General features: G+C 60.7%; 2 protein-coding genes across 4 annotated transcripts; both read left to right on the top strand.

Annotated features, from left to right (window-relative positions):
* Positions 1-537: 537 nt before the first annotated feature.
* LOC147413597 (cathepsin S-like) lies at positions 538-3,537 on the top strand. 2 transcript variants are annotated; one of them, XM_086478292.1, is made up of 7 exons: positions 538-663; positions 889-1,008; positions 1,237-1,386; positions 1,463-1,687; positions 1,908-2,073; positions 2,274-2,376; positions 3,438-3,537. In XM_086478292.1, the coding sequence occupies exons 1-7, from the start codon at positions 538-540 to the stop codon at positions 3,535-3,537; spliced, it is 990 nt and encodes a 329-aa protein (XP_086334418.1). The 2 variants fall into 2 exon arrangements, with proteins under 2 accessions (XP_086334418.1, XP_086334417.1); XM_086478291.1 differs by having other exon boundaries at positions 886-1,008.
* A 1,900-nt stretch (positions 3,538-5,437) lies between these two features.
* LOC104347091 (cathepsin S) lies at positions 5,438-9,296 on the top strand. Of its 2 annotated transcripts, none has more exons than XM_086478290.1 (7): positions 5,438-5,563; positions 5,799-5,918; positions 6,466-6,615; positions 6,692-6,916; positions 7,964-8,129; positions 8,359-8,461; positions 8,938-9,296. In XM_086478290.1, the coding sequence occupies exons 1-7, from the start codon at positions 5,438-5,440 to the stop codon at positions 9,035-9,037; spliced, it is 990 nt and encodes a 329-aa protein (XP_086334416.1). In that variant the 3' UTR covers positions 9,038-9,296. The 2 variants fall into 2 exon arrangements, with proteins under 2 accessions (XP_086334416.1, XP_009950331.2); XM_009952029.2 differs by having other exon boundaries at positions 5,796-5,918.
* Positions 9,297-12,607: the final 3,311 nt, after the last annotated feature.

The raw sequence follows: 12,607 nt of genomic DNA, 5'->3' as shown, positions 1-12,607 counted from the left end.
CGTTTCCTCATTCACCGGCTCCCGGCGGCAGCGAGCAGGGGCACCTCCTCGCACCCCGGCGCTGCCCCAAGCCCCTCGCACCCGTCCCCAGGCCGAGCTGGGCTCCGCGGGAAGCTGCACCGTGGCCGGGCCGGCAGGTGAGACATCTCCCTGGGGTGATTTTGGGCTGGAGAACGTGGAGAAACGGTCCCTTGGTGCTCGCCGGGGGGACAGAACTGACCTCTGCTTCCTCGGTGCGTCCCCCTCGACTGCTCCTTTTCCTCGAGAGCTGCCGGAGACAGAACGTTGGCAGAGGCAATAGTTGGGGATGCGCAAAGTCTCCTTAGGAGAGACTTTCCTGGGGAGGGGGTGTGCGTGGGAAGGGTCTGGCCCTGCCTCGTGGTTGCGCTGCGGCCGCAGAGCATCGCTGCGTGACCGGAGACAGCTCCTGGCCGAGGAGAAAGGCGCTGAGGGGCTGGGGCGGGTTTGGGAAGCGGTGGGGAAGCAAAAGCCCCGGGCTGGGGTCTGGCACTGCCTCCCTGGTCGCAGTTGAGTGGGATGAAGCTGGCGGCTTCCATCGCCTTCCTGGCCACGCTGGCAGTGGCACTGGGACGCCCCGACCCCGCGCTGGACTGGCACTGGCAGCTCTGGAAGAAAACCTACGGCAAGGAGTACCGCCACGAGGTAGGGGCATCTCCTTGGGGTGCTGACGTGGTGGGGGCCGCTCCAGCGCGACCACGGGCCGCGTCGCGTGGCGGGGAGAAGAGCTGGCAGCGCTTCCAGGCACTGCTGGTTCCCAGGGATGAGTTGGCAGGGGCTCCCGACAACCTTTTGGGAGATAAACCGGGGATTTTGTGGGGTCAAAATGGGGATCAAGACCCCCCACGGGGCTGGGTTTGGTTTCAGAAGGAGGAAGGGGATCGACGCGTGACGTGGGAGAGGAACCTGCGCCTGGTGACGCTGCACAACCTGGAGCGCTCGCTGGGGCTGCACTCCTACGAGCTGGGCATGAACCACCTGGCGGACATGGTAGGTGCCGGCCGCGCCGCGAGGCCCAAGCCGTGGGGTCACGCGTTTGGCCGAGGGGGGTGAAACGCACCGTGTCGGCGATGCCGCAACCGCACGCGCCAGTGCCCGGAGGCTGCAAGGACAAGCCTGGCCGTTTCGGCGGGGTGGGACGCGTGGATGGATCCGCTCTCCTGCCGCGTAGAGTAAACCTCGGCACGTGGCGAGCGCCTCTGTGCTCCTTCCCACCAGACCAGCGAGGAAGTGGCGGCTTTGTGCACCGGCCTGAACGTTGCCCCGCGGACAAACCGGACCTCCACGTACCGGCCGCAGCCTGGCAGCAGCGTCCCGGCCACGGTGGACTGGAGGGAGCAGGGATGCGTCACGGACGTGAAGAACCAGGTGAGAAGCTCCCTCTGAGCCGCTGAGCCGCTGGGTCCCGTGGGGCAGCACCTGAGCCTCGCTGGGGCTTTTGCAGGGCGCCTGTGGGTCGTGCTGGGCGTTCAGCGCCGTGGGAGCCCTCGAAGCCCAGGTGAAGCTGAAGACGGGGAAGTTGGTGTCCCTGAGCGCCCAGAACCTCGTGGACTGCACCAGGGGCTACGGGAACAAAGGCTGCGGTGGCGGGTGGCCAACCAGCGCTTTCCAGTACATCATCGACAACGAAGGGATTGACTCGGACGACTCCTACCCCTACACGGCTCAGGTAGGCACCGGACCTGCGCAACGCTCGGCTTAGAACTGAGCAACTAATATTCCTGTTGCTTCCAGAGGAAATCCACTTTGGAAAACCACGGAGGTGGCTGATGCTGCGAGCAGCGGCTCTGACTCAGATAACGCAGCCGAGTTGTAAGGTGGGGATGTTCCGTGTCCCCACCCCGTGCAGGACCTGATGCCGTTTTCCCCCCGTCACCCTCGTTTGCCAGGACGGCGCGTGCCGCTACAACCCGGCCTCGCGGGCCGCCACGTGCTCCCGGTCGGTCGAGCTGCCGCGCGGCGATGAAGCGGCGCTGAAGGACGCTGTCGCCAACGTGGGGCCCATCTCTGTCGCCATCGATGCCGGGCAGCCCACCTTCTTCTTGTACAAAGCTGGTGGGTCCGCCAGGGCGTCGCGAGGCCGGGCTGCGCTTTCCTCCCCGCGAGCCGGCCGCCTTAAATGTAAATTATTTCAGCTCCGACTCGCGTTCGGCTCGTGTCGCCCTCGTTCTCGGTGACACCTCCCACGGAGCGGTTTTAATTCGGGCAGTGACTTGGGGGAGGTTGCCCAAAGGCTGTTTCCAAACGCCTTCCAGGGATCTACGACGACCCGAGCTGCTCTCAGCTGGTGAATCATGCCGTGCTCGTCATCGGCTATGGCTCTTCGGCTGGGGAGGACTACTGGCTCGTGAAAAACAGGTACCGCGGACGCGGAGCGGCTTGTCCTCGCAGCCGCCGCGCCGAGGGACACTCCGAAGGGGTCATGGATGCACCAGCCCCGCGCTTTTCCCTGCCCCTCGGCTTTGCTCAGGGCTCAGCTCCATCCCCACCGGGTGTGAAGGGCCCTCGGTTGAGCCCCGTACCCCCAAACCGGCGCGCGTCGCCCCGACAGCTCCCGCCCGACTCCTCGGCGCTGACTCAAGAAATGGGAATTTGCTCTGCGGGAAACTCCAGGGTTCCCAACGGTGCCGGGTGCTGAGTCAGCGCCAAGGGCCGATGCTGCTCAGAGGGAGCAACGGGGCTGGTTTGATCGGGGGATGCGCCGGTGAAGCCCCCCCTTGGGCCAGTTTGGAGGCGCAGCCTCGAGGGTCGCTGCAGCCGGGCTGCCCCTTGCCTTCAAATGCATTTGTGAACGGGGTTTTCGCAGCTTAAAACGCAGCACGAGAAGCAGCAGAGTGTTGAAACGGAGCAGTCGTGCTCGGAAAGAGGCGTCTCTGGGAAAAACCAGAACTGCGATGTCAGCAAAGCTGCTGAAAACCTTTATCTTTGTTAAAAACAACAACAAAAAACCCCAACTGTGGGCGGTTCTGTCAACAAAATTCATTTATCCTTGCGTCAGAGCTGGGAGAAAACCCACCGGTTTCCTCCTCTGTCTCTCATCTCTGGCCTTGGTAGGATTAAAAAAAAAAAAAAAAGTATTTTTAACATACGAAACCAACTCATTCATCTTTATCTGGTGTTTCCCTCGTGCTTTTGACTCACTCCAGTACGCAGAAAACAAGAGATTTTCCTCTGCCTCCCCCTTAGAGGAGCTAGCAGCAGCAAAATCTGGCAGGGAAGCAGTCAGGAGGTTCAGCCTTTTGGGCCAAAAGATGCAAATTTGGTCATTCCTGTGGCTGCTGGGGAGGAAGCACAAGTTGAAAACAAAACTAATTTAAAAGAGGGGTGGGGAGGGAGAAAAGTGGGGGTGAGGGGTGGTACGGGTGGAGGCCCTTTCCTCCCGTGGTGTGATTTTTCCCTCCTTTCTTCTTCCAAAACAGCTGGGGCGTGCACTTTGGTGATCAGGGCTACATCCGGATGGCGAGGAACCGGGGAAATCGCTGCGGGATTGCCAGCTACGGCGCTTACCCCCAGATCTAGAGGGGTTCCCTGCTTTTGGGGCGAGACACCACCACTCCCCTGCTGACCCCGCGTGCGCCCAGCTCTGCTCCAGCCTTCCCTTCTGGAGGAATCCCGTCACCTTCCTACAGACAAGCCCTGGCCACCAGGAGCGGTCGCGGGTGGCTCGTTCCAGCCTCTCATCGAGCCTGACCATCTCGTTCGCCCTCCCCGGGAAGTTTTCCGCCGATGAGGGGTGATCTGTTGGGAATTATTGCGGCTGTTTTGGGGGGGGGAAGGCTCCCTGTTGTCGTTGCTGGCTCTTGCAGTCTCTGGTGGCTTTTTAGAAACTGACTCATCTGCATCTTCGAAGCTCTGGAGACGCTGTTTTGCTTCCTCCTCTGCTCCGAGAAGATGGTTTCTTGCAGCCATTTTGTGTCCCGTGGCGCTTCGTAGCGGCGAGAAATGCGCCCTCCTGCCCGGCTGCCCTTTGGGGGAACCCAGAGGAGCCCTGAGATGGGGCTGGGGTGGGATTTCCAGGCAGCTGGAGATGCTGCTGACCGGGCTTTGAGGCTCTCTGCCGTGTAACCCGCAGTAAACGTGTCTCCTCCTGTCCACGCAGCGCCGAGGCCGGCCGGCTCAGCTCCATCCCCTGACTCTGTTCAAACCACGTCTCCCCACTCGCGCTTCCCCACCAAAAAAGTGAATAAATGTGATTTTGGGTTGGTGTTATTTTTTCCCTAAGAGCTGGCTTTGGTCTGGTTGGTACACCGCTGAGGTGAGACGGGACCTCAGGCCTTCCCAGTTCAAACCAGCAGCAAGGCTCCGCGCTTGACCTCATCCTGTCTCTCGGCTCAGCACCGAGTCACAAAAATGCAAAAATCCTCTCCAGGGGAGTGTGACCCCCGACTCCTGCCCGCTGCCCCCCGCGAGCCGCACCAACCACCGTCAGACCCTTGCCGTTAGTTTTTAGGGTGCTGGGAAAAGGGAACGTTCTCCTCTGCAAACATTTTCTGATGGTATCGAGGGTCTCGCTGCAAACAGCCCCGTGACCAGCACGGCGAGCCCAGTTCCCAGCCAAGTGAAAATGAAATCAAAGCGTTTCCTCATTTCCTGACTCGTGATTTGTCCGGTGAGTCGCAGCTGCCGTGAGCCGGAGCTCCTGGGCGTCCCGGCGGTGGGAACGCGCTGGGTTTGCCCCCAGCATCCCTCCTGCCTCGCGCACGCACGCCGCCGGGGAGCGGAGGCGCCGCCAGGAGAAGCTTTTCCAGGTACGTTGGGAGCTTTTGTGTTTTAACGCGTCTCCGGGAGGGCTGAGCTTTGAGGAAGTAAACCTGAAGGAGCAATATTTTTGTGTCGACTCTGGCCCCGTCCTCCAAGCCCTCTCTGGGGGGGTTGGGATGGTAGCCCATCCTCAGGAGGTGGTGGATGTTGGATAAAAAGAGGCATTTTTTGGCTTTTTAAGGTGCTGGAAAAGCCAGGTTTGTCAAACCAGCTGATGTCCAAACCTGCCTCGGGGAGGGTTTCTTGGGCAGGGTGGAACCACGAGACGAGGCGCGTGCGTGGATGTGTCCGAGCCTGTCGGTGGCCACACGGGCAGGGGTTGGGGCCGCCAGACTTCTGTCCCCGAGGGAAGTTTCTGAAGTCCTGGAGGGGATTTCTCTCCCCACCTCGCCGGGGCTGGGGGTACGCAGCAGGCGAGCGGGGCAGGCAGTGCCGCCGCGGGGCGCGTGCCTGGGCGGGCAGGACGGGAGCAGTTGGCATCACCCGGTGTAGAAACCCCGTGAAGGACACGCCAGGGAGTCCAGGTCAGGGATGTCATCACCCTTCTGCCTCCCTTACCAAACCGGATTTGTCACTAAGGGGTCAAGCACGGCTCCGGCTCTGAGCCCTCGGCTCCCGGCGTGCGTGCCGTGTCGCTCCGACTGCCCGGCTGAGCGGGATGAAGCTGGCGGCTTCCATCGCCTTCCTGGCCACGCTGGCGGTGGCACTGGGACGCCCCGACCCCGCGCTGGACTGGCACTGGCAGCTCTGGAAGAAAACCTACGGCAAGGAGTACCGCCACGAGGTAGGGGCATCTCCTTGGGGTGCTGACGTGGTGGGGGCCGCTCCAGCGCGACCACGGGCCGCGTCGCGCGGCGGGGAGAAGAGCCGGCAGCGCTTCCAGGCACTGCTGGTTCCCAGGGATGAGTTGGCAGGGGCTCCCGACAACCTTTTGGGAGATAAACCGGGGATTTTGTGGGATCCAACGGGGTCAAAATGGGGATCAAGACCCCCCACGGGGCTGGGTTTGGTTTCAGAAGGAGGAAGGGGATCGGCGCGCGACGTGGGAGAGGAACCTGCGCCTGGTGACGCTGCACAACCTGGAGCGCTCGCTGGGGCTGCACTCCTACGAGCTGGGCATGAACCACCTGGCGGACATGGTAGGTGCCGGCCGCGCCGCTGGGAAGGGGCTCGTCTTTGCCTCTAATTCCCTGCGAGGTTGACTTATCAAGGAACATAAGTGGGTCGGGGAGGGGAAAAACTCCCAACAACCCTTCTCAGCCCATCCTCTTCTGGTGGACTCCAGCAGACAAACTGCTCCAACATTCCTGCGCTCAACCTGCCGGCGTGAGGCAATCCGGCGTGAGGAAATAACTCCGTCTTAATGCGGTGTCCGGGGTGCACGGGCCCGGGCCTGGTCATTACGTGTATTGCAAATCATCCCTCTTCGATGTCCCGAGGTGGTTGTTTAATGAAACGTAGCAGCTCGTAGGGACTTTTGGGGCTGGAGCAGAGCTTTGTGTTTTCTTTGTGTTGCCCTTTCCGACGAACGGGTAGAAGTTAAATAGAAAAGCTAAAAACCGAGGACTTCACAACTCTGGCTGCTCAGACTGCTCCAGGGAAATCCCCTCCCCACCTCCAACGCACCCAGTGTAGGGCTTCTCAAGGACAAGGACCTCATGAGCCGGTGTTTTCTTTTCCCACCAGACCAGCGAGGAAGTGGCGGCTTTGTTAACCGGCCTGAACGTTGCCCCGCGGACAAACCGGACCTCCACGTACCGGCCGCAGCCTGGCAGCAGCGTCCCGGCCACGGTGGACTGGAGGGAGCAGGGATGCGTCACGGACGTGAAGAACCAGGTGAGAAGCTCCCTCTGAGCCTCTGAGCCGCTGGGTCCCGTGGGGCAGCACCTGAGCCTCGCTGGGGCTTTTGCAGGGCGCCTGTGGGTCGTGCTGGGCGTTCAGCGCCGTGGGAGCCCTCGAAGCCCAGGTGAAGCTGAAGACGGGGAAGTTGGTGTCCCTGAGCGCCCAGAACCTCGTGGACTGCTCCATGATGTACGGGAACAAAGGCTGCAGCGGGGGTTTCATGACCAGCGCTTTCCAGTACATCATCGACAACGAAGGGATTGACTCGGACGACTCCTACCCCTACACGGCTCAGGTAGGCACCGGGCCTCGGCAGCACGTGGAAGCGGCAGGGAAGCGCGTGAGCGTGGAAGCAACGCGGCCATTTGTTCTGCTCGCCTGCAGACACCCTCCTCCTCCTCTCCCACCCATTTCCCTCTGTCTTGGTTTCTACATCACCACCTCAGCCCGTGCAGCTGATTCTTTCAGACCCACGGAAAGGACCTTTAGACCATTTTTTTTTCCCTCACAGGTGAGGGACTGGTCTGGGAGCCAGAATTTCTACATGTTTATTTCTGTCCTACATAAATTATTAGGCAACACGCTACACGGAAGGGAAAAATGGGACAGGAGTCCTGGGTCCTGTCCTCAGCTCTCTGTATTACTCCATCTTCCCTAGCGTTAAGATGGGACGTTGATATTTCTTTGTGGGCAGATGCTTCTGGTGAACGTTGTTCATGCAACCGGTTTTTTAGACGCTGTGTGACGGCTCCAGGGTCACGAGGAGAGAGCCATGAGAAAATAAAGATCCTAATGCTGAGAGTCTTGATGGCCAGAGCCGAGAGATGCCCTGAAATGATCTGGTGGCTTAAAAACAAGGCCTGTGGAAACGGGTCAAAGCAAGAGCAGCTCAGCCCAAGAAAGAAAAGGGGACGTCTTCAAGCACACATAAGGGCTGCAGAAACGAGAGACGCTGTTCTCTGCGTCCAGAGGGAGAATGAGGAACCCTGGGCTTAATGAAGAACAGCAGAAATCTGGGTTAAACGTGGGTCCTTCAGATGAGGAAGCGAGGGCAGTTTCGTAGGGAAGTGGCAGAAATATCGGTGCTGGAGGCTTCTAGAAAAAAGGCAGAGAAATCTGTCGAAATAGTTTTGCTCCCCTTGCTGTGGGGAAGAGAGAGGGACAAGATGGCCTCTTCAGGTCCCTCCAGCCACCTTTTCCGCAGTCCTGTGTACAGAAAACCGGTGGTCAAAGAAAAGTGAAGGATGGGGTAGCACAGGGTGAAAGGGGGCTGGTAGAAAACCCTTGCCTGGGTTTTGTGGTGGGTTCCTCACGCTCCTCCACTCCCTCTTGTTCCTACCAGAACGGGACATGTCAATACGATGCTTCCACGCGAGCCGCCACTTGCTCCAAGTACGTTGAGCTCCCCTACGGCGATGAAGCAGCCCTGAGAGACGCCGTAGCCAACGTCGGGCCGATCTCTGTCGCCATCGACGCCACCCAGCCCACCTTCTTCTTGTACAGGTCAGGTACGTCCTCTTACCCTGGAGATCTTCTTCGCAGTCTTCTGCATCTTTCTGCACGTAGAAGCTCATGAAATCGGGCGGAATTGGGCAAGTCGGGGCTTAATTCCTGTGTGAAGGCCTCAGCACGGCAAGACCTAAGGTGGCGGCGCCGGTGACTGTGCCGAAACCTGACTTCGGCTCAAAGAGGAGGTCTGGTGGCCTGACGGCACCTTCCAAACTCCCCCTTTCCCAGGCGTGTACGATGACCCCCGGTGCACTCAGGAGGTGAATCACGCAGTGCTCGTGGTCGGCTACGGCGCCCTGAACGATAGGGAGTACTGGCTGGTGAAAAACAGGTAAAGGCGCGACCGCGCGTCGCCGAGCCCCCGTTATCCGTCTGCGCCATCTGCGGGGACGGGCTTCTCCTGGGCCACCTCCCGCTGCTCGGATCGACGTCCTCCCGGTTGTGTAACGGCCGCTGTTTATAGAGGGGAGGGAGATCAGTCGGGTGCTTGCGCAACGGGGGTGTCGTAGGGTTGGAAGTCGGTGTTGGTCCTCAAACTCTTCCCTAAAGCTTCGCGCCGAGCCGTGTCCCAGCACCTTTATGTCACCCTCGCGGCGCGGAGGAGCTTCCAACGCGTTTAAAACACGCTCACGCCCACCCTAAGGGCCCTTCACGCCGATGAGCATTGTCGTAACTCAACACGGGATGAGAAATCCCGGGAAGCAGCTGGTGGAAACGCTTCGGCGCTGTGATGGGGATAACGTCTCGCTTCCAGGAAGAGTGATCGAATTTTTCTTGTGTCTGGTTGTTTGCCTCCTCTCCCAAAAGCTGGGGCGTGCGTTTCGGCGACGAGGGCTACATCCGCATGTCAAGGAACCACGCGAACCACTGCGGGATCGCCAGCTACCCCTCCTACCCCATCATATAGACGCGCCCTGAGGCTTCAGTCCAGCCACCAACGCTCTCGTGCGTGGATCGACCGGCTGCGGGAATCGTCTTCTGGCTTCGGGGGCAACGTCCTTCTGTCCGATCAGCCTGTGCGCCGGGCTGGGAGGGAGTCCTTTGTGTGGGAGGATTTTGCAATATGATTTACAGGCACTTAGTGACTTCTTTTTGGGGAAAAATGTTGGGGTTTGTTTCAGAGTAAAATTGCGAGACCTGCGGTTCTAGTGGAGGTTGTGTTTTCCGCTCTCCGGTTTAGCACTGGGTGCTGCTACGCTGCCCCAGGCACCACCTTGTCTCGGTGCGGTGCTGATGAAATTGCAGGTGTTCTTTGAAAAATAAAAGATCAGTTTCAGCAGCCAAAAATCTGCTTTTTGGTCTCTGGAGGCGGGCAGGGGTGGCAGAGGGAATTCCAGCTGGGGCGTTCTCACCTGGCACTGCTCCCCCGCGGAAGGACCTCTCCCCAAACCTCTCCCCAAGCGCTGGCTCTCTCCAAACGACGTTTGTGGTTTGGGACTGGAGGACACGGACCGTTGCTGCCAAACGGGGAGGGAAAGCGGCCGATAGCCGCGGTTGACGGAAGTTCTCGCGACGGTGATGCTGCGCCCGCACAACCCAACCCGCCGTCAGACACGGCGCTGGCTTCCAGCGGGGATGGCAAAACCGGCTCCGAAGGGAAAAGGTTTTGGTGTTAAACCTTCCGGTTGAGACGGCGAGGGCACCAGCGCTTTTTCTTTAAATTCATGCCTTCGCATAGGCTTTAAAAAAACTGTTTTGGGGTTTGTTCCAGTGGAAAATCCTCCGCTGAGCATCGCTGTCGCTCGGCGCTGGCTTGAGGTGCCACTGCCACCTTGGGGGAGGTGGGGGAATTGGATGAGTCTCCGTCTGCGAGGGGCCGTTTGAGAACCCCCACATCACCGCTGGAAAATTATCCCACATTTTCGGCCCTTGCAGCTCACGGGTGGGTTCTTGCTGGGGTTTTTTTTTTTAACCCTTTGGCCAAAGCGCTGCTCACTCACAACCCCACCGACCGCAGACATCTCCTTGGCAAGCGTGGGGGTCTCTGTAGACCATCGAGCACCTCCAGCTCCATCCTTGGAAGGGGATCGAAACCCACCGTGTCTTCAGCCAGCGAAGAGCCTCATGCAACGAAGTAAAAAAATACTTTGGCTTAACGCAAACGTACAAACTGGGAGGGTAGCGGGGGTGTGGGGAGGGCTCTCACAGGTCCTGGGTGGGTATAGGTGGCATTAGGAGGGTCTTGAGGGGTTCTTGGGGGTCCTGAAGAGCTTTAGGGTGTACTTGGGTGCTCAGCAGGGTTACTGGGATGGGAGCTCTGGGGTGTTCTGGAGGTTTGGGGAGGGATTGGGGGTGCTCTGAGGGCATACCGGGGGCTTTGGAGGTGTCTTGGAGTACGCTGGGGAATAGCAGGGAGGCTCTGGTGGGTAGTGGGTGACTCTGGGAGGGTCTTGAAGGATACCGAAGGGCTCTGGGAGGGTACTGGGTAAACTGGGAGGGTCCTGGGGTGGCTCTGGTGACAGCGCTGGAGGCAGCTGGAGGGTCCTCGGTGGTTCTGTGACACTCTGAGGGCTCTGGGAGGGTTTTGGGGCTCCGCGAAGGTGCTGGGAGCACTAGAAGGGTCCTGGGGGTCTGGGTGGGTCCTGGGCGCTGCTGGGTGGGTCGTCCCTCAGGATTTGTACTCTGCGCATGCGCGGAGTCCCTCTGTGGGCGGGGGAGAACTACATTTCCCAGCGTGCCCCGGGGAGGGAAGGGGCGGGGCGACGATAGTTACTTCCGATCGCCACTTCCGGGTGGTCGTGGGCATTGGGGGCCCATAGGGAGGCGAGGGGCGGCTGTGGGGCAGGGGAGGGCCTGTGGAGGGGGAGAGCTGGGGGGTCTGGGGAGGGGGCACTGGGGGGTCTGTGGGGCAGGGGAGGGCCTGTGGAGGGGGAGAGCTGGGGGGTCTGGGGAGGGGGCACTGGGGGCTCTGTGGGGCAGGGGAGGGCCTGTGGAGGGGGAGAACTGGGGGGTCTGGGGAGGGGGCACTGGGGGCTCTGTGGGGCAGGGGAGGGCTGCAATGGGCCTGAGGCCAGAGGGGGGGTTTCTGCAATAGAGGGGGTCTGGGGCAGTGGGGAGCCCTGGGAGGGGTCTGTGGGGGTCAGGGGGGTCCTTGGGGGGCGTGGGGGGTGTCTTGGAACTTTGCGGGGACGTGGGGAGCCAGGCAGGGGGCTCTGGGGAGAGGCCGGCCGCCGGCAGGGGCTGGCGGCAGCTCGGCGGCTGGGCCAAGAGCTGGTCCTTCCCGAGAAGAGCGGGGAATGGGGCGGGGGGGGGCAGCTCTGGGGGGGGGTCAGAGGGGGCGCAGGCCGCGGTGGAAAGCTGCTCCCTCCCCGTCCCGCTTCGGTGACCGCAGAGATCCCCGCTGGGGCTTTCAAAAGGGAGGCGGCCATCTTCTGCTGTGCTGAGCCGAGCCGGTACCCGTCGGCTTTCCAGCGGGAACGGGAGCCTCTGGGGAGAGCTGCGGACCTGGGTGGTCCCAGGGCCGTTCCCCCCCCTCGCTGTGCTGCGACCCCGGGCTTGCTGCGAAGGACAGAACTGCTGCCCGCGGGGGCTCCTGTCCTTGTCCCATTCGCCGCCTTTTTGCAATAAAAGCGGCAAAGTCGCTCCTGTTTCCTTCGTGCTTCTACAGGAGGCTCCTGATTCCACACGGCCCTGTGGTGAGGAAGGGGCCAGGCTCCTCCAAACCACCATGGAAGGGTTGGGCTGGGGAGGACTGGACTCCGGTTCATCCAGCACCGCTGGCTCCAGGTCAGCCTTGTCTCGGACTCACCAGGAGCAAACCTTCACGGGGGGGGGAGCGGGGCGTCTGCAGGGTTGGAGGCTGTTTCGAGGCTCCGTGGGGTGCTGTTGTCTTTGCTTCCCCCTAAGTCTGAGCTGGGGGAGGGGGGGGTCTGACCCTGCCATTTGCCTTTTCCTTCCCCAGTCCCTCCTTTCGCTGTTTCCCGCTTTCGCCTCGTGGCCGCCCTGGCTGTCCGCGGCGCAGCTCCTCGTGTTCCATCTCGTGATGTTCCCCTCCCCGTGCACACAGACGCTCTTTCTTGGCTCGATGACCTTTCCTGACGTCCACTTTCCTGTCTTTTTTTTTTTTTTTTTTGGCAGCTTCTCTCAGCTTTGCCTTCCCCTGCAATCTCCTTGTAATACACCTCGACTCTCCTCCCCGTCTCGGTGCCTTTTTTACGTTCGCAAAGTCACTTCTTCCAGCTGATAACTCTCCGTGCGGAGCTGCCAGCCCTCCCTGGCACAGCCCCCCCCAGAGTAAGGACAACACCCCACCTGAGACTTTCCTCCTGTCCCCACCTTTGCTGCTGCCGTAGATACGGAGCTGTCGGATGATCCTTTCCCCCACCCGGAGGATTTCGGGCTTGTGATGTTCGATGTCAAGTGGCTCCAGATCGCTCGGGATCGTCTCATGTTCTGAAATTTCCCCCCTTCCCCACGCTTGTTCTTGCCCCCAGGCGTCCCGTAGCCCTGCCGGACGCTGGGCAGGCTGGTGTGGGGA

Source organism: Leptosomus discolor, chromosome 26 (assembly GCF_034619465.1).
Source record: "Leptosomus discolor isolate bLepDis1 chromosome 26, bLepDis1.hap2, whole genome shotgun sequence".
Classification (NCBI taxonomy): Eukaryota; Metazoa; Chordata; class Aves; order Leptosomiformes; family Leptosomidae; genus Leptosomus; species Leptosomus discolor.
The sequence above is the reverse complement of the archived record's forward strand: the minus strand, read 5'-3'. Positions and strand labels throughout refer to the sequence as shown.

Coding starts and splice junctions, on each gene's coding strand:
- LOC147413597 (XM_086478291.1), top strand. CDS start 538: ATGAAGCTGGCGGCTTCCATCGCCTTCCTGGCCACGCTGGCAGTGGCA. Junction 1,387..1,462: donor TCACGGACGTGAAGAACCAG/GTGAGAAGCTCC, acceptor GGGCTTTTGCAG/GGCGCCTGTGGGTCGTGCTG. Junction 1,688..1,907: donor CCTACCCCTACACGGCTCAG/GTAGGCACCGGA, acceptor CTCGTTTGCCAG/GACGGCGCGTGCCGCTACAA.
- LOC104347091 (XM_009952029.2), top strand. CDS start 5,438: ATGAAGCTGGCGGCTTCCATCGCCTTCCTGGCCACGCTGGCGGTGGCA. Junction 6,917..7,963: donor CCTACCCCTACACGGCTCAG/GTAGGCACCGGG, acceptor TGTTCCTACCAG/AACGGGACATGTCAATACGA. Junction 8,462..8,937: donor TACTGGCTGGTGAAAAACAG/GTAAAGGCGCGA, acceptor CTCTCCCAAAAG/CTGGGGCGTGCGTTTCGGCG.